Genomic DNA, 21,799 nt, shown 5'->3' on the forward strand with positions numbered 1-21,799 from the left:
TCTTTCAGATTTAGATACAAAGCTCTATTCTCCTGGCAAATAATATGTTTATTTTAAAGTAAAACCTATTAAATGAACCTATATAACCAGTGCTCTGCAAATATTCAAAAAACATTGTTTCATTTTGTGGTGCCAGACAGACTTTGGAATTGGGTAAGTATGTTTGAAGTAGCTGTCAGGCCTTGCCTGCTGGAGAGTTTCGTTTCGTGCGTGTTGCATGAAGGAAAATTCTGGGCTCATGCTGTTTAGGATGAAAGTAACTTAGTTTGGATTTTTCTTTGACAGGTAAATACAATCAGCCTGAATCCTATAGGCACAATGCTTGTTTCAGGAAACAAGGAAGGGACTGTTAGTATTTGGGACCTCACCACCTTAACTGTTTTACATCAAATCCATTGTCATTTGGGTGCCATCAATGATGTTGCATTCAGCCCTGGTATGTTTCAGGCTTAAAAGTATTTTTATCAAATATAAACCTCATTACATAGTCTTAAATTGTGGAATGCTTTTCAAGTGCATGATGGTTTGCTTTAATTGTCAAGTGTATAAACAAATCCTTGTCATACTATTAAGGTGGTGCCTCGCTAAGCCTTCTAAATTATGATTGCTGTAATTTATATTATTAAATAATTTCACGGAACACAGCTGCATTTGACTGCCACACTCATAACAATATGTTTATTTTTAAACATGCAACTTGACCCTATGTTGAGCTAATGAAAAAACAGTTATAAAGTTTATTGTCTAACTGAACATTTCAGTAAATCCTGATAGATGGCCAAACTTATGTATGACTTAATTGCAGATAGTCATCATGTTCTCAGTGCAGGAGAAGACTGTTGTCTGAAAGTTATCGATGTACAGACAGGGATGTTGATCTCCTCTTTGCCTACAGATCAGCAACAAAGGTAACAATTCTTACAGTAACATAGAGTATGGCATTTATATGAAAAATAAATAGAAAGGTCACATCCCATAATAAATGGAATAAGGCAATATAATTTAAGTTGAAGTTTATATTTTGCCATAGAAATAAACTTGGGAGGTTTTTTTAAAAAATACAAAACTCTATTTACAGGTGTTTTTGCTGGGATGGAAACACTGTTCTTTCAGGCAGCCAGTCTGGTGAACTTTTAGTATGGGATCTGATGGCTGCAAAAATTACTGAAAGGATTCTTGCACATTCAGGTATGACCTCAGCATTGTTTTCCTATACTTGCTTAGCCAAAATGTGTCACTTTTCCTTGTTGTATTACATGAACTATCTGAAGTCATCTAAATGTTTGTATTACTACATTTTATAACTCCCTTCCTCAGTGCCTAATTATTTCCCTTCTATAATCTGTACTGGGGTCCTCATTTGAAAAAAGGCCTTCCTGCTTTGGAATTGACCAACTTATGAAGCCTCATCATCCAAGTATCACAACTTATATTTTTAAGTTCTGTTTTGATAACAAAGTTTATGATGATGGAATGGGAGTAGCTCCAAAGAAATTACCAGCCTTTGCAATTGGGCAAGGTCCAAATCTAAATAAAATATCAACACCACACTGGGTCAGAAAGATTTTTCTAACATAGTAGACTATCATCGTTGCCTGTGGGATTAATTTTCTTTCAAGAGTACAAGACATGAGCAGCTCAAAATCTTTTTTGTATGCTTGAAGAGAAACATTAGATTCCTCCCTGATCCTGAGGTCTTCCAGCTCTTAAGCATAATATCTCTGTCATTAGATGCTGTGGAAAATTACGTAGGTAGGAATATTTGCTACAAAGTTCTCAGAGAAAACTGTTACCAATTCTGAACTCACTAGGTATTTGATCTATAAATGATTTGGGGTAGTATTTGTCTATCTGGTACTCATAACTCTAAGCAGGGTGCCCTGTTTCATAGCTTGTGTCTTCCTGAGCACCAATTGAAGTAGTTAAGACTGGTTTTTCAGAACTTAGAGAACATATTGAAAGTGCAAGAATATTTTCCTAGAAAAAAATCACAGAACCATCCCTTAATGGTCCACGTAAGATGGACAATTTCTTAGGCAGCAAGCCACTGATCCATAAGATAAAATAACCTTGCTTTAGTGGATAGATTCTTTCATGCACTTGTGTTTAAGCAGCCCAAAATAGGAAAATAATTGGCTAATTTTCATGGACTGTTTGCCATAAAGGCCAGAAGTGACAGCTGGTTGCCCTTTCAGGGCTAACTGCCCTTTTACAAAAAAAATAATTGTGATGTTGGTGTTGCTGGCGGGACCTAGTTGCACAAAGAAGGCAGCTATGAGCTCACTGCTTGAGCTGCTGCAGTTCATGAGGTGAAAATAACGATTTGATAAGTTGCATGTTTGACGGCCAGTTGACTGGGCAGCTAAGAGTGAATCATGTTTGTGTAAGATAGAAATCACGTACAGACCAAGATGCCAGTGGGTAAGCACAACAGATTTCCCATGGCCTTCTTCCTCTCTTGATCACAGACAAGGCTTTACCTTGGTCCTTATGTTGTATCCTTTGCCAGCCACACCTCCCTACCCTCTTCCATCCCCATTTCCATCCAGATCTGCCGTGAGAAGGAAATAAAGTCCTGCAAATAGCTTACAGCTGCATTTTCAATCTTCCAATTGCTTAGCCCCCCATTCACAATACCTCTGATTTGCTGTTGACATGCTTATTACTGCTGTTGGTCTTGTCTGTAGCAAAATCTTTGCTGTTTCCCATCCTGTTCATTCCTCTGGTATGTCTCTCATATTCACTTCCTCATTTATAATGGGAGACGTGATCTTATCTGGTTTGCATTTTCCTCAGCCATTCAATCACCAGATCCGGCTGAACTATATCAAACTCTAGCATGTTCGGCCTCTTCTTCCAAAGCCATTCATTCCTCAAGGGGTTATCCTGAAAAGTGAGGATGACTGTGACTTCTTTTCTCCATTACTAACTGTCTTCTTAAACCCTTCCATTCTTTCCCCTCATCTCTCACAAGAAGGAACTCATGCACGTCTTTGTTACCAAGAGACACCATGGGAAGGATTTTCTGCTCAGCATGCGGGTGCGCACCCGACAAACCCGAGCGTGAAATAGCACACGATGACATCGAGTGAGTGCCCCGACGTCATCGTGAACTCGCGCAATATTTCAGTCAGCACGTGCGAGAGTTGGCAGCACGCCCGCCGACAATTAGGCCTATCAAGGTCATTAATCAATTAATTTACGTGCATTTTTGCGGTTATGGTTGGCGGGCGGGCGAATTGGCCAAGCGGCCTTTGGATTTGTGAGGAAACCTTATCCACGGGCTGGATGAGGTTTTCGTAATTAAATTTTTTAAAATAAAATTTTGGGACTGAATTTTTCAAATATACATGTTGAGGTGAGTGAATTGGCCATATTGACATTTTTTCCAGAATTTTAAAAACTTTATTCATTGGTTTAAAATGCTTCAGCTCCCTGAGGTAGCTCTCTGCCTTCAGGGAGCTTTCATTGTGCGCTTCTCCACGCATGCGCAGACTTCGGCACTTGCCCACCTGCCGCCCCCACCCCGGCAGCGCTGAGCTTCTCAACCTGTTAATGGGCCTGCTAGCATGAAATCGCAGATGACAGACCATTTCCTGGCTGCTCCCGGGCCCGCAAACCCTGCCCATCTGTTTAACTGCTTAATTTAGCAGTAAGGAAGGCAAATGGTATGTTGGCCATCATCACAAGGGGATTTGAGTACAGCAGTAAAGATAACTTCCTGCATTTGTATAGAGCCTTGGTGAGACCTCACTTGGAGTATTATGTATGGTTTTGGTCCCCTTATCTAAGGAGGGATATACTTGCCATAGAGGGAATGCATCAGAGGTTCACCAGGTTAATCCTTAGGATGGCGTGATTGCCTTATGAGGAGGGATTGGGGAGACAGGGTCTGTATTCCCTAGAGTTTCGAAGAACAAGGGTGACCTCATTGAAACTTACAAAATTCTAACAAGGCATGACAGGGTGGATGTAGATGAGATGTTTCCCCTGGCTGTTGAATCCCAAAACCAGGGGACATAATCTCAGAATAAGGGGCAGGCCTATTCCTGTTCCTATGCATCTCTCCTTTCCATTGCTCACCAAGCTATGCCTCGCCCTGGGTCTCTATCCCAGCCTGCAATCCATCTTTTTTTAGTTCCTCCTTCAGTCATCCTCGTGATCTCTCAAAGCTCATTTCATTTAAGAGACACATGTCATATTCCCTACCCCATTTCTCTCGGACACTGTCCAATGTCCTAGAGTAACAGATACCTTCCCTAAATAGTACTAATCAAGAGAAGTTGTTGTTTACTTGCTGGTGTGTGATTCCACAGGCACTGATCACTCTCTGAATCCTTTGACCATTAATCATATGTGAATCTTAATGGTTAGTGTCAGTTGTGAAATAGAGGAAGTTCCAAAATATGGTGTCTCATAAATAAAACACTGTCCAGATCTCTGTATTCAACTAGACCTGCAGGGATGAGAAATTTCTGCTGTTTGGTGGAATTCTGACTTTTGGATAATGGAATTCCACCCTTTTAGTTTTTTCTTGACCTCTGCTCCTAATCTCCAAAATGGCCAAAACCAGGAAGAGAGAGCTCAGCCCAGAAAATCTACATCAATTACGAAGCTGGGAAAAGGCCCTGGGGGTGCTGCCACACAGCCTCGTGACACCCGGACCTGAGCAGTCTTCACCCATCCCACCGGTAGGATGCATTCTTCTGTTGGCTACTTGGTGGGACGGTGGGGCTCAGCAGGTGGGTTGGGGAAAGGAGATAAGAGAGCAGCAGTGCCCAAATCTCAGCTGTTGTAGTGAATTGGCACTAGTTTCCAGTCATTGTAACCTGGCTATAAAATGACCTGTGGAGCCCCAGGACGGCTCGATGTTGGTGTAAGGATGTTGGAATGGCCAGGTGAGTGAGTGGAGGGGAAATGAGGAAGAGGCTTGGGATTCGAGTACAGGGATGTCTTGCTGCAATTGTACAGGGCCTTGGTGAGACCACGCCTGGAATATTGTGTGCAGTTTTGGTCTCCTTATCTGAGGAAGGAGTTACTTGCTATAGAGAGAGTGCAGCGAAGGTTTACCCGACTGATTCCTGGGATGGCGGGACTGACGTATGAGGAGAGATTGAATCAATTAGGATTATATTCGCCGGAGTTCAGAAGAATGAGGAGATCTCATAAAAGCCTACAAAATTCTTAACAGGACTAGACAGGGTAGATGCAGGAAGGATGTCGCCAATGGTGGGGGAGTCTAGAACCAGGGGTCACAGTCTGAGGATACGGGGTAGACCATTTAAGACTGAGATGAGGAGAAATTTCTTCACCCAGAGAGTGGTGAGCATATGGAATTCACTACCACAGAAAGTATTTGAGGCCAAAACATTGTATGCTTTCAAGAAAGAGTTGGATTTGGCTCTTGGGGCGAAAGGGATCAAAGGGTATGGGGAGAAAGCAGGAGCAAGCTATTGAGTTGGTTGATCAGCCATATGGCCTACGCCTAGTTTCTATGTTTCTATCAGCAGCATGAGAATAAGAGGGGTGTGTATGTGTGTGTGTCTGTCTGTGTGTGTGTGGAGCGAGGCTGATTACAGTGTGTGAGAGGGGTGGTAGGCGGAGAGGGTCTTCATTAAGTCTTCTGTCACCAGCGAATACTGAGAGCTTGGCTGAAACATACTTGATATAAAATAATATGTTTGCAAACTACTTTAAAAACACTGATTTTCATCTTTATGTGTTTTATTTATATGTTGATATGCAAACTTTAATAATTATATACTGTCACAAAAGTCTTAATCACGGAATGGTTCATCTTCAAGAACTAAACATTCTGGAAGAACTTGGGTTTTTAAAAGACACTGACCCTTGAAGAGTTAAGGCAAGGACTCTTGTGGCTGCTGTTCCTGGAAAAGACAGCATTTTACAAGAAAAGTAGTAAAAGTTTTAGAGTCATCAAGGTCTACAGCACAGAAAAAGGCCCTTCAACCCATTGGGTCTGCGCAGGCCGAACAAGTAGCTAACTATTCTAATCCCAATTTCCGGCACTAGGCCTATAGCCTTGTATGCCATGGCATCGCAAGTGCACTTCCAAATATTTCTTAAATGTTATGAGTTTCTGCCTCTACCACCCTTTCAGGCAGTGAGCTCCAGACTCCCACCACCCTCTGGGTGAAAAAATTCTTCCTCACATCCCCTCTAAACCTCCTGCCCCTTACCTTAAATCTATGCCCCTGGTTATTGATCCCTCCACCAATGGGAAAAGTTCCTTCCTGTCTATCCTATTTATGCCCCTCATAATTTTATACACCTCAATCATGTCCCCACTCAATCTCCTCTCAATTAACCCCTGCCTATCCAATCTCTCCTCATAACTAAAACTCTCCAGCCCAGGCAACATCCTGGTAAATCTCCTCTGCACTCTCTAGTGCAATCACATCCATCCTATAATGCAGCTTCCAGAACTGCACACAGTACTCTAGCTGTGGCTTAACTAGCGTTATATATTTCCAGCATAACCTCCCTGCTCCTATATTCTGTGTCTCGGCTATTAAAGACAAGTATCCCGTATGCCTTCTTAACCACCTTATCTACCTGTCCCGCTTCTTTAAGGGACCAATGGACATGCACACCAAATTCCCTCTGATCCTCGGTACTTCCCAGGGTCCTACCGTTCATCATGTATTCCTGTGCCTTGTTTGTCCTGCCCAAGTGCATCACCTCTTCAAAGAAGTATTTTTTTCAAAGAAGCTGGAAGACACTTGACCTCGGTGAACTGTTTACAAAAGGGTCACATGGTGATTTATGGCTTTGAAAACAACACCATGTTTGGAAAACTGGGTTTTTTAAAAAGCTGGTAAAGTTTTGCTGGAAAGAAGGATCAACTGCTTGGATAAAGAAGACAACAGCTCCTTAAAAGTCCAGGGACTATGATGTTATTGCTATTACAGAGATTTGGTTGAAGGATGGATAGAATTGGCAGATAAACATTCCAGGATTTAGATGTTTCAGGCAGGATAGAGAGGGATGTAGAGGAGGTGGGGGAAGTTGTGCTGCTGGTTAAGGAGAATATCACAGCTGTATGACAGGAGGACACCTGGGAGGGCTCATGCAGCGAGGCAATATGAGTAGAGCTCCAGAATAGGAAGGGTGCAGTCACAATGTTGGGGGTTTACTATAGGCTTCCCAATTGCCGGCGGGAGGTTGAGGAACAGTTATGTAGGCAGATTTTGGAAAGATGTAAAAGCAATAGGGTTGTTGTGGGTGATTTTAACTTTCCCTATATTGACTGGAATCACTTAGTGCTAGGGGTTTGGATGGTGCAGAATTTGTAAGGTGCGTCCAGGAGGGCTTCCTGAGACAATATGTAGATATTCCAAATAGGGAAGGGACAATACTGGACCTGGTATTAGGGAATAAACCTGGCCAGGTGGTCGAAGTTTCAGTAGGGGAGCATTTCGAGAAAAGTGACCATAATTTAGTAAGTTTCAAGGTACTGGTGGATAAGGATAACAGGAGTCCTCGGGTTAAGGTGCTTAATTGGGAGAAGGCTAATTATAACAATATTAGGCAGGAACTGAAGAATCTAGACTGGAGGCGGATGTTTGAGGGCAAATCAACAACTGACATGGGGGGGCTTTCAAACGTCAGTTGATAAGAATTCAGGACTGGCATGTTCCTGCTAGGATGAAGGATAAGTATGGCAAGTTTCAGGAACCATGGATAATGAAGGATATTGTGAGATTAGTCAAAAAGAAAAGGAAAGCATTCATAAGGGCTAGAAGGCTGGGAAGAGATGAAGCCCGTGGAGAATATAAAGAAAGTAGGAAGAAACTTAAGCAAGGAGTCAGGAGGGCTAAAAGGGGTCATGAAAAGTCATGGCAACCAGGATTAAGGAAAATCCCAAGGCCTTTTATACAAATGTGAAAAGCAAGAGGGTAGCCAGGGAAAGGGAAGGCCCAGTCAGGGTCAGAGGTGGGAGTCTGTGTTTGGAGCCAGAAGAAATGGGAGACATACTAAATGAATACTTCTCATCAGTATTCACCAAAGAGAAGGACTTAGCGGTCAGTTTGTCTAGGGAAGAGTGTGTAGATAGCCTGGATCATGTTGAGATAAAAAAAGAGATGTTAGGCGTCTTGAATAATATTAAGGTGGATAAGTCCCCAGGGCCAGATTGGATCTACCCCAGAGTACTGAGGGAGGCAAGGGAGGAGATTGCTGGGACCTTGACAGGAATCTTTGTATCCTCACTGGCTAGGGGTGAGGTCCCAGAGGACTGGAGAATAGCCAGTGTTGTTCCATTGTTTCAGAAGGTATCAGGGATAATCCAGGAAATTACAGGCCTTACGTCAGTGGTAGGGAAATTATTGGAGAAGATTCTTCTTGACAGGATATACTACCATTTGGAAGCAAATGGGCGTATTAGTGAGAGGCAGCATGGTTTTGTGAAAGGGAGGTCGTGTTTCACTAACTTGGTCGAGTTTTTCAAGGAAATTACAATGGAAGGGCAGTGGATTTATCTATATGGATTTTAGTAAGGTCTATGACAAGGTCCCTCATGGCAGACTGGTACAGAAGGTAAAGTTGCACAGGATCAGGGGTGAGCTGGCAAGATGGATACAGAATTGGCTTGGTCATAGAAGACAGAATAGCAGTAGAAGAGTGCGTTTCTGAATGGAGAACTGTGACTAGTGGTGTTCTGCAGGAATCAGTGCTGGGAACATTGCTGTTTGTAGAATATATAAATGATTTGGAGAAAAATGTAACTGGGCTAATTAGTAAGTTCGCAGACAACACTAAGGTTGGAGGAGTTGCAGATAGTGAAGAGGATTGTCAAAGGATACAACGGGATATAGATCGGTTGGAGACTTGGGCAGAGAAATGGCAGATGGAGTTTAATCCGGAGAAATGCACGGTAATGCATTTTGGAAAGTCTAATACAGGTAGGAATTATACAGTAAATGGCAGAATCTTTAAGTGCATTGACGGGCAGAGGGATCTGGGTTACAGGTCCACAGGTCACTGAAAGTGGCAACGCAGGTGGATAAGGTAGTCAGTAAGGCATATGGCGTGCTTGCCTTCATCAGCAGCGGTATTGAGTATAAAAGCTGGGAAGTCATGCTGCAGCTGTATAGAACCTTGGTTAGGCCACACTTGAAATATTGCGTGCAATTCTGGTCGCCACATTACCAGAAGGATATGAAGGAGAGGTTGCAGAGGAGGTTTACCAGGATGCTGCCTGGTCTGGAGGTTATTAGCTATGAGGGGAGGTTGGAGAAACTTGGATTGTTCTCACTAGAGCGACGGAGGTTGAGGGGCGACTTGATAGAAGTTTACAAAATTATGAGTGGCATGGACAGAGTAGATAGTCAGAAGCTTTTTCCCAGGGTGGAAGAGTCAATTACTAGGAGACATAGATTTAAGGTGAGAGGAGAAAACTTTAGAGGAGATGTGCAAGGCAAGTTTTTTACATAGAGGGTAGTGAGTGTCTGGAATTCACTGCCAGAGGAGGTGGTGGAAGCAGGTATGATAGTGGTGTTTAAGAGGCAGTTTGACAATTACATGAATAGGATGGGAATAGAGGGATACGGACGCCAGAAGTGCAAAATGTTTTAGTTTGACAGGCAATATGATCGGCGCAGGGTTGGAGGGCCGAAGGGCCTGTTCCTGTGCTGTACTGTTCTTTTTGTTCAAAGCAGAAAGTGAATGGATGTTGCTCTGAAGTGGCTCTACATTCGGAAATAGACTGCAAGTTTTCCTTGAAGTCTGCCTGAAAAGTAGTGCAAGAGTCATCAATTTTTCCCACACCAGTGCCAAGAGACCAACTGTATAACCCAGACTCCATTTCAAGGACTCCACCATTTATCCTTTTCCCTTGAACCATTGATTTTTATCCTTTTTGCAGAATTCCTCCTTTTTTGGGGGGAGGGCCGGTGTGTCTGAGTTGGGAATTAGAAAGAGTCATTATTATACTTTTATATTCCATACTATATGTTAATTGGCTTTGCCTTGCTACTCAACAAGTCTGGTTTTATAATAAATTTAAAATGTTCTTTATCGAAGGAACCTAAACTTTAAGTGGTCATTCTGAAACTAATAGGCAAAGTACATAATTGGCTGAATAATTAGCTGGAAAAATCATTTAAATATAAGTTGTGACCAGTGGAGTAGTGGAGCTAGACACAGTGCACTCCTCCCATCTCAGTCGTAACAATACTGAATGTTACTATGCTGCTTTATTGCTACCTTGTGTTTGCTGATGTCTGGGGTTGTATTAATTTTCAGGAGTTCTTTTAACGTATTTGTGCATGGGATGTAGACATCGCTGGCAAGGCCAGCATTTGCTGTCCATCCCCAATTGCCGTTGAGAAAGTGGTGATAAATTAAAATGGGGTCACATTGGAAAATAGTTTCTGAAGAACTGCTGTACTCTTTTGCTTCACTTCGCATGTACATAATCTAGTAAGGTCAGGTTCTGTTGTTAGTATGGACTTCATCCTGTATTACATGCATTAACTTCATTGAATCTGAGATGCTGAGGTCATTTTGGTGATTTGATACAAATTCATTGGTCCACAGTATTGACGATAATAGAAGGTAAACAGAGGGAAAATTAATGCTTCTACCCATTTGAAGCTTAATAATTCGATCTATTTGAAGTGGCCAAGAAATGTTTTTCACTATAGATCACAAAAAGTGCTAGAATTACCTGATTCCCTGTCCCAAAAGCTTTTCAGACCTTTTTGTCTTCAGCCACTCTCATCCCTGGTACAGATAGCATAATCCCCAAGTTGTGCAGTCAAATCTGCTCATTGTATAAATATCATAAAACAAGACTATTCATTATTTTTGTCACCACATTTAGTTGACAATAATACAGGATAAGATCATGATCTCTTTTGGTCACAATTTAATCCTGTACAAATACCATTGCCTTATCATTGTTGGGCTGGATTGTATCCCAGCTGTATTATGAAAGCACTTAGGCGATTATCTAGATGCAATTTCCTTGTAACATTTCAAAGAAAAATCTCAGTTGGCTGATCATCATTAAAGACAGTGTTTAGATAGAATACAGCTAAATAATAAAATTTGAGTACAGTAAAATTGAATACTGAGGCATCAGTTTAACTTTGCTCAAAGTTAATACATTTCTCAATGATTTTGAAAAGCTAACAAATTTAGATCTTCTAAAATCAAAAGCTTAGCTGTTTCATGTCTATAAAATTTATTTTATTTAACTGTTGCATAATGCCTATGTGTGGATATTGTAAATTGCCAAAGGAATTGTTTTTTTTTAACATCATTTGACATAATTGGTTTTCTTTTGTTTTTGTCAGGTGCTGTGACGTGTATTTGGATGAATGAGCAATGCAGCAACATCATAACAGGGGGAGAAGATAAACAGATTATTTTCTGGAAGCTGCAGTACTAAGTGCCTTTCTTTGAAATCCCTCAAGACTTTAGCTTCTAGCACTTTAAAAAAAACATGAAACAAGAACTCTTCTAAAGCTGCATTGTCCACATTCTGTAAGCAGTAATTAAGACAGCAAGATTAATCTCTAATACAAAAGCAAAATCTGCAGATGTTGGAAATCTAAAATAAAAATGCTGGAAATACTCAGCAGATCAGGCAGCATCCATGGAGAGAAACAAAGTCAATGTTTCAGGTCAAGTTGATCATCTCAACCTGAGACGTTGACTTTGTTTCTCTTCACAATGCTGCCTAACTTGCTGAGTATTTCTAGCACTTTTTTGCTTTTTAAGAGGACTCCTTATAGGAACACTTACCTTCATTCAATAAACTTCCCAAAACAGCAACAGCACGGAATCATTAAACTTGTGTGTTGATAGTTTGCAGGATCTTGCATTGGGCCTTCAGCACCCTGTGTCATGGTGCAGTGTAAAAACAAAAGTACTTTTGAGTGTTTCAGATTGGAAAATGATATTAAATTATGGGGAATTAGAAAAATTTTACTTGGGTTTAACTAAATTTTATACTGTTAGATATTTATTGTTTTAGTTGCTGTATGGTCAAGTGTTCTACATCAAGTGCATGATACAGTAATATGCATTTATCTTAAATTTGTGAAGTTCATCTAGTATTAAGAATATGTGAACCTAGTCAACTGGGTTGTGTCAAGATTAGTCATGAAGTAGCAGAATTCTGAACCTGAGCTGAGCTAAGGTTTTACTTTTGTTAGTAACTCATTTTCATTTCAGTGGACTGGAGTCCATGCCAGACCAAATTGTGTCTGTCATAACAGATGTATCTACAGAATACAAGTGCTTTTATCTTGAGATAAATTGTGAAATTTAAAAAAATATTCTGACACAGTTAATGTGAATATTATTGGGTGCCCCCAATAGTATTTTTTTTATAATGATTGTGCCTTGATGCCCTTTAGTGGCTAGGAAATTTCTTGATGTATGCATCTTGTGATTGTTACTGAAGAAAAATTAAAGGTAATATAAAGTATTTAAAGTGTAGAAGATAAAAACTTTGCTGGTGACTATGTCCTCTGGGTAAATGATTTTGTGGAGGGATGTTGTTGTTACTGATGTGGCTAAGTAAACTACCATTCCAGGGAGTATTTCATCGCACAATAAAATTTTCTGTATGTGGCATCAAAAGTATTCGTCAACTAAAACTATGTTAGCTAATCTTTACGTTCATTCTACAGATTATAATAATTGTGGGATGTTTGGGTATAGTTGGATTTTTAAAAATCTACAAATTGGTTATATTTTCAAGATGGCTGCATATTTACATTTTTATCTTTAGATTCTGTTCTGCACAACAACATTGCAAGGCATGAACTGTCAGTAAAACTGGATATCTAATGACAAGCCTTAGAAAGTCTCCGTTTCCAATAGATTATTTTAGTACCAATTTGTGAAATCCATATTTGTTAGATTTATTCATGTAATAAGAACCCCTCCCACCATCGGTTTAGGTAACCCTTGTCTCCTAATTGTCTAATTCCTTGTGAAATGTTTGTTAAATCTCTGCACCAACTGGTATAAATTACCATAAGATTTCTCCTTAGGGAAAAGACACATTGGTCATTGCAAGGATAATTTAATTAGTTTATTTGTGGTATCTCCATCTCCAGAGCTACGTCAGTTGTAAGCATTGTCTCTTCTACACGCTGTAAACACTGCTAGTGTATTTCCTGGTCAAGATGAGATTATGTATTAAAACCAACTTTTATCTTACTATGGTAGTTAATTAAAGAGCACAACATTTGTGTTTAGTATTTCAATTTACAGTTACAAAGGTCACCCACAAGGAAGAGTGAAATGAGTATGGAAATTGAACATTTATCTTGTACAAATGTTTTTTTCAACTGGAAATAAAAGATTTGTCAGTTTACATCCTTTTGAACTCATGGTTTGTATTGTTTTTGGAGATGCATAACTAGGAATAAATTTTATTCCATTCTTTAAAGTTAATTATGCTTGTGTTACATCGTAGCAAATTTTACATGCATCAGTCATAATTTAACAGCATACGCTGTAACCTCTCCAGTCGGGAATCTATTGTTAAGGAATACCAGTTGTCCAGAAATGTTTTAAGTAGAACCTCAATGTTATCGGCATTTTAGTACAGTACTTGGATAAGTAAAATAAATTTGCCGATTGCTTTATATTTTATAAATATTTATCTCCACAGTGTTTTCTGGTGCACGCACTCATGATTAGGCATTCTGATGTCATTCTATAATCCAGAAAATTCTTAAATCCATAACTAACTTGGTCCAAGTGTTCCAGACTGGAGAGGTTACAACGTATATTGAATGGATTTATTAAACTTGTGTAATTTTATAATTAATTTGAAAATAATTTCTCATTGTGGGAGCATATTTAAATTTAAAAATTGACTTTTGTACATTTAACTTGAGAGTTGTACTTTAACCATTGTTAAAATTTCTTATTTTAAAATATGTAAACCACATACTTCATGTAGTGGATGGTCTTAACTGAAGCTGACCATAGCTAATTATGTAGACACCATAAACATAAACCATATTATGGTATGTGTTGGTTTATTCTTCTAACTCAAATTGCATAGTAAATTTATGTAGTCGATTCATTTTATCTGGTAATCATCCCAAATTTAAAAACTCATGACTAGTGTTCCCTCTAAGCTGCGCAGCAACTCAAACGTTCCCACGTAGGTCGAGCACGAGTTTGCCCCTTTAAGTTACCATGCGTGTGCTGCAGCGTAAGAAAATTTACACTTAAATAGGCTGTGCACAACAACAAAAAAAAAGGGAACATTGCTCGTGACCACAGGTTTAAATCAACATTCTGGTGATTATAGTGCTCTGGATTTTGCTTAATGGCAGTGAGGCTATCAGTGCTCTATTATTACAGCATAAACCTGGCAACTTATGGTCTCTGCACATAGCAACTCTGGTTTCCATATTTAACTGTTGGGAATATCCTGCACCACCACACAATTATGGTTATCATTTTCCAAAATTCCCTAGATTTTAGAATGGCCCATTGGATTAGAGGTTAGCAAATGTAACACTGCTATTCAAGAAAAAACAAGGACCCATAGACCAGTTAGCCTGACAATCATTAGGAACATGCTGAAAACAATTAAGTTTTAATACGCCCCAAGAATCAGTTCTGGGGCTTTAGCTCACTACAATTATATTAATGACTTGGATGAAGAGACCAAGAATAATGTGTCTCTAAGTTTGTTGATGATACAAAGCAAATTGGGAATTTAAGCTGTGAGGAAGATGCAAAGCAAAAAGAGACTTGCACTTATATAGTACTTTTCATGATTGCTGGATGGCTGAAAGCACTTTACAGCCAATGTAGTGCCAGGGGAGTAACCTGGAAGGGACAATTAGTCAGTCCCAAGCTAAAATTAGTTGAAAGTAGCTGCCAGGGGAGACTGAAGCAAAGCCAGTCCTAAGTTAAAGAAAAAAACCCAAAATCCAGGGGAAAATCCCAAGAAGACCTTCTAGTCAAAGGAAGGACAGGAACCTGGAAAAGGTCCTGTTAAGTGAAGTCAAGAGTAAGGGACAGAGAGAAAGGCTCCAAGCTTCAGATTTAATGAGACAAAAACTGCAGAAAGCAGAATTAAAGCGAGAACAGCTTGCAAGAGGCAAGGTCCAAAGAGACAACTGAAGGTCTGTAACTCTTTGCTATGGGCATATGAAGCAGTAGCATTGTTGATGACTGAGTCAGTAAAAGGGTGAGTGGAAGACTACTTGAATGCACATCAGTTGAGTTCGAAGCCCTGGAGGTGAACCCTTGTGGAAGACGTCTGAGAAAGCATCGATTTTGGACAAGATTCCAAGATGAGGTCTTGGAGAGTGGAAAACCTTGTGTGAAAGACAGTGCAGTGCAACCAGTTGGTTCATGATGTAACAAGTGTCTGTGGGTGGGGAGAAGTTGAGGCATCTATCACTTGGTTTCAGAGTGTGGCATGTCTCACTACAGGTCACAATTGATTCACGTGGACTGTATTTGCTGTGGACATCAGAGTATAAGAATTTTTGTAACTTGCATTATCCTTACAAATCTATAGGTATAGTTGCAGGTGAAGGAGTATTGTAATATAGTTTTATCTTGTTGAATAAATGTTTTAATCTTTTAAAAGTTCATCAGCTGACTCCTGTGTCTCAGTTCAGTAGCTATTCTCCATATATCTAAACAAAATTAAAAGTTAGGATCTATCAAGCTGGGTTCCACTCCGGGATCAGGCTTGTCCAGGGATAACCTCAGCAGGGGTCTTAACAGTAACTCTATGCAAGGAGATAAGGCATAGTGTACTTGTGCAAAATGAACTAAACATTGCATTAGACAGCAATTCCACTGTCAATTAGAGAAATCAGTTGTTACATAAATGCTTGCACACCCTCAACAAAAACTTCCATAAGTGCAAAAAGTAACTGTGGCTGAGGTGGAAGGGCACGGAAAGGAGGCAGTGAACAGTTGCTAAACCACTTAAAAAATGTCAACTCAGCAGCCTTTGAATCTCCATCAAAATAAAGTAACACGTAAGAAAAGATAGATCATCTCTAACCTAAATTTTTCTTGAATTGCCAGTGGCTATGATGAGAAATTGAACACATTGAGACTGCTGCTGAAAATGGAGCGTGGGGAAACCTTATTTAACAGAGGTCATTGCCATGTTAACTTGTTGCATTCAAGTCAGGGTGAGTAGAAAAACTAATGAAAAACTATCCCAGGCTGAAGGCATTATGCCATTAGTCAAGAAAATTACCACTGATTATCAGGTGGTTTTGGCTACAAGTCTGTCTTGAGTACCTAGTACTTCAGTGAAGTATATTGTGCACAAATTACCTGCTGTTTCCTACTTCAAAAGCACTTTAGGATATCCTGGGGTAGAATTTTACAGTCCCGCTGAGGTCAATGGACTTTTGAATGGCTTGCTGCATTTTGACTCTACCCCTGCTGTAAAATTCCACCCTGGCGGTCATGAAAGTTGTTTATATAAATACAAATCTTTATTTTCTCCAGTACCATTATTTGGTAAATATCTACCTTTATTTTAAATAATTGATTCAGACCTTGAGGTACTGTATTACACATTTCACTAAACATATTTTAATGATTAAAGATAATTTGTTATATTGCAACACAGTCCCCAAAAATGGAACAGGATCATACTCATTATTTCAATTGTTTATCCTCAAATGGTGTGGTTACATTTTACCTTGCAGTGTGGAAGAAAATGCTGAGTAATGCCAGGGAGTGGAAGTGAAACAATTTTTTTTTAAAAAAATGGACACCATAAAATATTCAAGATTCTTTATTTGCTGTAATCAAATTAAACTGCATTCAGATGTCTTACGAGACACTTAAGGACAATGATAGTCTCAAAACTTAGTAGCAGGCTATACAGAATAAATGGACTAATACAATCAGGACCAAAAATAACCAAGAACTACAAGACATCTTAGTCAAGAATCTACATAGATATTGATTAGCTAGCGTATGGAAATCAAGATTCACAATTTTCTTGAAATTAACTGCTCAATACTGTCAAATCACAATTCCACACCATGTGTAAATGATCAAAGGATATGGAACAATAAAGTGTACAATGGAATGGTTAAGAGACAAAATGCTAATGTGCCATTTCTTTGCTATGTAAACTGATGGTATTGAGTAAAGCAGCTCATAATTTGTATAGTAGTTTAACAGTAAATATGCAGTCAGGCAGCAACAGTTAATAGCCATTTTACACTTAAAACTGCTTTAATGTGTAAGCCAAGTCCTATCCAAGCTGCTGTTTTAACTAGACTAAGGCCATCTAAAAGGCTAATAGGTTAAGTCACTGTTAATCACTGCATTTACACTTCAGGAACAGTGTGATCCATAAGGGACTTGATGATGCTTGAAGCCATCCTAGAAAGACAAAAAGGGGGGGGGGGGGGGTGAAATTTGCTTAGTTTACAATTACAAAAAGCTGAATAGCCATGAATACAATTTGGCTTAAACTGACAGCTATAAATCCTGTGCCATTAGTCTTCCAAAATAGATCTGTTTTTTAAATCTAAAACTTAAAACATGCCTCTAAGTATAATTAACTTAGATATTTATGTGATTTATAGATTACCTTTTGATGTGCAAATCAGAAAGAGGGGCACAACCTGCATGAATTCAAAGTACAAAACTGAACTACTGTGGTTCAGTATCCAAAAGCAGGAAGCTCTTACATCTGGATCATATCATATCTACAACTGACTGGTTAAGCGACCATATAGCATTCATGTAATTTGCAGTCAGAACCCCAACTGTTCTTCTGATTTTGATTACCTTCCACATCATCCCCTAAATGTTATATACAATTAGTAACTAGGTAATGCAAGCACAAAATTCACTTCAGGCCATCTGTAGTTAGCCAGGAAAATTGTTACAAGATTAAAACTAGATTCCAAGACTTAGCAAAACCAACAGAACACACTAACTCTGCAATAATTAATAATCCGATATAAGGGCAAAAAGTCATTATATCTCATTATACTGTACACAGTATTAAAATAAGGCCATTAAATCCTCAAAATTTCAGCTCCCAAGTTCACTATTCATAAATGAACCTCCACCCAAGCTAACTGAAGTACTATACTTTTATATTGAAGCTTACTGAAACCATAATAAGTACTTAATCTATGAGAAAGTAGCATCTAAAATTTTCAGGTGGTCAGTGTTAATTTGAAATACCAAGTTCCCACTTGAGTAAATGTAACAATTTAACCCTTCAAGTCTACCTCCAGGGATATCCCAGCTAATCATTTTAAACATTAAAATTAACCACTTTCTGAATTCAATTTTCTCATTTATTACACTTTTCCAGCATTAAGAAATCTTTCTAGGAGTAAAGTTCCATAGAATCCCACAGTACTTCAGTGGTTATTCTTTGAGTGCATGTATCAGCAATAGTGGTAAATTATGGTTCTAATGAATGATAGATCTGAAATATAACATCTCTTTAAAGATTGTGAAAACCAAATTTGCCATAATCATGTGAAAGACAAGTTCATAAATATATTCAAGGTAGTTTTCTAGATCAGTACATTAAGGAAGCAACTAGGCTAGGAAGGAAGTTACTTTAGATCAAAGGTGAAGCAAGCTTAAGTTAAACCCTGTACAAAAGGAGCTTCTTGGGAAGAGTGATCATAATATTATCTCAAACTCGGTCTAAAATTTAAGTCTAACTAGGGTCTTGAATTTGAACAAAAACTACATAAATTGGGAAACTAGATTAAAAGACAGTGGTAGATAAACAATGCTAACATTTAAAGAATTAATTCAAAATTCTCTCCCTTAAATAAAAACCCCACAGGAATAGTGGGCTAACTCTGGTTAATGAGAAGGTAAAAGACAGTATGAGTTTAAAATAAAGATTACAATGCAGCCAAAAAGAGTAGTTAACCTGACTGACATTAAAACAGCTTGTAAAAGTTTCTATTGGCATATGAAAAGGAAGTTACCAAAAGTAAATATAGGTCTTCCTGAGGCAGAGAAATGGGAAATTATAGTGGGGAAGAAGAAAATGGCAGAGACATTAAATGAATATTTTGTCTTCACAGTAGAAAGAAACAAAACATTCCAGAAACAGTGAGGAACCAGTAAGGGTCCTTTGAATAATGAGGAGTTTATTAGTAAGGAAATAGTACTGGAGAAATAAAAGGCTAAAGTCAACACATTCCCCTGGACCTGATGGTCTACCTAAATCTTTAAAAAGGCGGCTACAGAGACAGTAGATGCATTGGTTTTGATCTAGAATTCCCTAGATTCTAAAGGTTCATGTGGACAGGTAAGTAGCAAACTCAATGCAGCTATTCAAGAAAGGAGGGAGAGAGAAAACAGGGAACCATATCTTGAGGGAGAGAGAAAACAGGGAACCATATCTTGACAGTAGGGAAAATGCTTGAATCTTTATTAGGGACATAGTTACAGCACACTTAGAAGATCATATAAAGCAGAGTTAACATTTATAAAAGGGGAAACAATGTTTGACAACTCTGAGCTTTTTAAGGTTGTAACTAACAGGGTAGATGAGGGAAAACCAGTAGATGCAGTATATTTGGATTTTGAAAAGCATTCAATAAGGTGTGGATTACACAAAATTAGGGCTCATGTGATTGTGGGTAATTTCATAGTATAGATAGAGGATTGGTTAATAGGCAGCAAACAGTACAAATAAATGGGCAGCTTTCAGATAGGGTCATAACTAGTGGGGCACCACAAGGATCAGCACTTGAACTTCAGCTATTTATGTAAATGGCTTGGATGAGCAAACCACCAATGTATACTTGTATCCCTGCAAAATTGGATACAAAGTTAGGTGAGAAAGTACACAGAGGAGATGACAAAGAGGCTGCAAATGGGAATAGATAAATTGAGTGGGCAAGCATGTGTCAGGTGGAATATAATGCAGAGTTAACCACTTGGAAAAGATAGAAAAGCAAACAAAAAGGTGAAAGACTTAGGAAATGTTGGTATTCAGAGGGCCTTGAGTGTCTTTGCATATGAATCGCAAAATTAACATGTTAATGCAGCAGCCAATTAGGAAAAAAATAGTATGCTAACCTTTATAACAGGAGTACAAGTCATCTTACTGCAATTACGGCTTTGATGAAACCACACTTGGCTAACTGTGTAGCAGTCTGATCTACTTTCCCAAGTTTATAATTGCTTTATAAGGGGTGCAACGAAGGTTCTCTAGACTGATTCCTGGGATGAGGGGATTGTCCTATGAGGAGCAATCGAGTGGACTCAGCTTATATTCCTTGGAGTTTAGAAGGATGAGAAGTGCTTATTTAAAATGCAAAAATTCTCAAGGATCTTGACAGGTAGGATGTTATCCCTGGTTGGGGCGTCTAGAACTTCAGATTAGAGTCTCTTAATAGATCAGCCGTTTGTTACTTAGATGAGGAAGAATTTCTTCAAAAAATGGTGAATCTTTGGATTAAGAAATCAGTGGATGCTCAGTTGTTGAGCATATTCAAGTCAAAGTTTAATAGAACTTTAGAAACTAAGGGGAATCAAGGGATTGGATAGTGTGGATAGGTGTAGCTCCAATGGTCAGCCATAGCCTTATTGATTGGCACAGCAGGTTGAAGGGCCAAATGACCTAACTCCTGCTCTTAAAAGATAACTAATCTGTTGTGTATTTCCAGCATTTGACAATTTTCTTTTTCAACAATCGACCATTCTGGGGACCATAGAGAAGAATTGTTTTCAAAAGTACAATTCCAACAGGCTCACTGGATAAAAATCAGGAGGAACAACTCTGGCCTATCTACCCCCCCCCGCTTTATATAACAAGTACATATTATGCCTACAAATCTATCTCGGCTGCCATCAGGAAACTAACAGGGTGAAATAGTACTTAAACTATGTCCCAATACCACAAGTGATGCACTTGCCAACAAGGGAGAGATTAACATCTTGATGTTACAGCTAACATTTTGCTTTACGATGTTCCACGCTGCAGCTAAATCAACCACTGAACGTCAAAGGGTACATTCCAGTTGTTAGGATGCAATTTTTTGTGGATCAAGTAGGGTTGCCAATCCTAGTTAGACATATTCCTGAAAGTTTCATCACAAGATCTGCCTCCAAACGTCCCACCCCTACAGTCTCACCACTGGTCTTCCAACATGTCCATATTTGCAGTGCACTGTTTGCCTATGCTAATTAGAAAGTGAACAGACTCATTATCTGACTGTTGAGAATCATCCAAACAGCCTCCTTCCCCAAGCCCCACAAGTCCAATGTTTTTATAACTAGTAAATAGAAATGTTCGAAGAAAATTATTTAATAACATTTATATGTCCCTATGATTTTTTCCTGGGTTGCTCACAGTGGAATCCTGGAGATTAGTCATTCATCAGAATACCCAAGACACCGGGGCAGTCTGATGGGTTGGCAGCTCTAGGATCAAGGGAATCAAATGTTTATATGGGTATGAAATAATGATTAAAATGTAGTCTGTCACCAGTCTAAAAAGTTATAGGCACTAAAAAAGAAAAATCATATCATAGGGTTTTTTCTGCAAGTGTCCAATAGTTAAAGAAATATTTCCAAATAACATTGCGTATTTGACAAAAACTGCAGTTAAAAGTGAGATTTATTTGTACAGTATGTAAGAATTGTAGCACATTAAAAAGGGCTGTAAAAATGTTCTTAAAATCTCTTTCAAACAGCAAAAAATTGTATTCGTAGAATTTAATTTTTACATTTTGATCTGTCAGAAGTTTTATTTTTAATGGTTCTTGGGATGTAGTGACATTGCTACGGCTACATTTATTGTCCA

At 39.0% G+C, this 21,799-nt stretch overlaps 2 protein-coding genes across 3 annotated transcripts in view; one reads left to right on the plus strand and one right to left on the minus strand.

Moving 5' to 3' along the window:
- nsmaf (neutral sphingomyelinase (N-SMase) activation associated factor) overlaps nt 1-13,357 on the plus strand; it is an 80,418-nt gene extending 67,061 nt beyond the window's left edge. For both annotated transcript variants that reach the window (XM_041189335.1, XM_041189336.1), the window contains 4 exons: nt 286-436; nt 806-908; nt 1,079-1,188; nt 11,322-13,357. In XM_041189335.1, the coding sequence (XP_041045269.1) occupies nt 286-436; nt 806-908; nt 1,079-1,188; nt 11,322-11,416 (459 nt within the window). In that variant the 3' untranslated portion in view covers nt 11,417-13,357. The remainder of the gene's footprint in view (nt 1-285; nt 437-805; nt 909-1,078; nt 1,189-11,321) is intronic.
- A 3,410-nt stretch (nt 13,358-16,767) lies between these two features.
- Nucleotides 16,768-21,799, minus strand: part of LOC121278970 (syndecan binding protein (syntenin)) — a 31,713-nt gene continuing 26,681 nt past the window's right edge. Inside the window, exon 9 of the mRNA XM_041189604.1 lies at nt 16,768-17,382. Coding sequence (XP_041045538.1) covers nt 17,328-17,382 — 55 coding nt within the window. The 3' untranslated portion in view covers nt 16,768-17,327. The remainder of the gene's footprint in view (nt 17,383-21,799) is intronic.

Source organism: Carcharodon carcharias, chromosome 6 (genome assembly GCF_017639515.1).
Source record: "Carcharodon carcharias isolate sCarCar2 chromosome 6, sCarCar2.pri, whole genome shotgun sequence".
NCBI classification, from domain to species: domain Eukaryota; kingdom Metazoa; phylum Chordata; class Chondrichthyes; order Lamniformes; family Lamnidae; genus Carcharodon; species Carcharodon carcharias.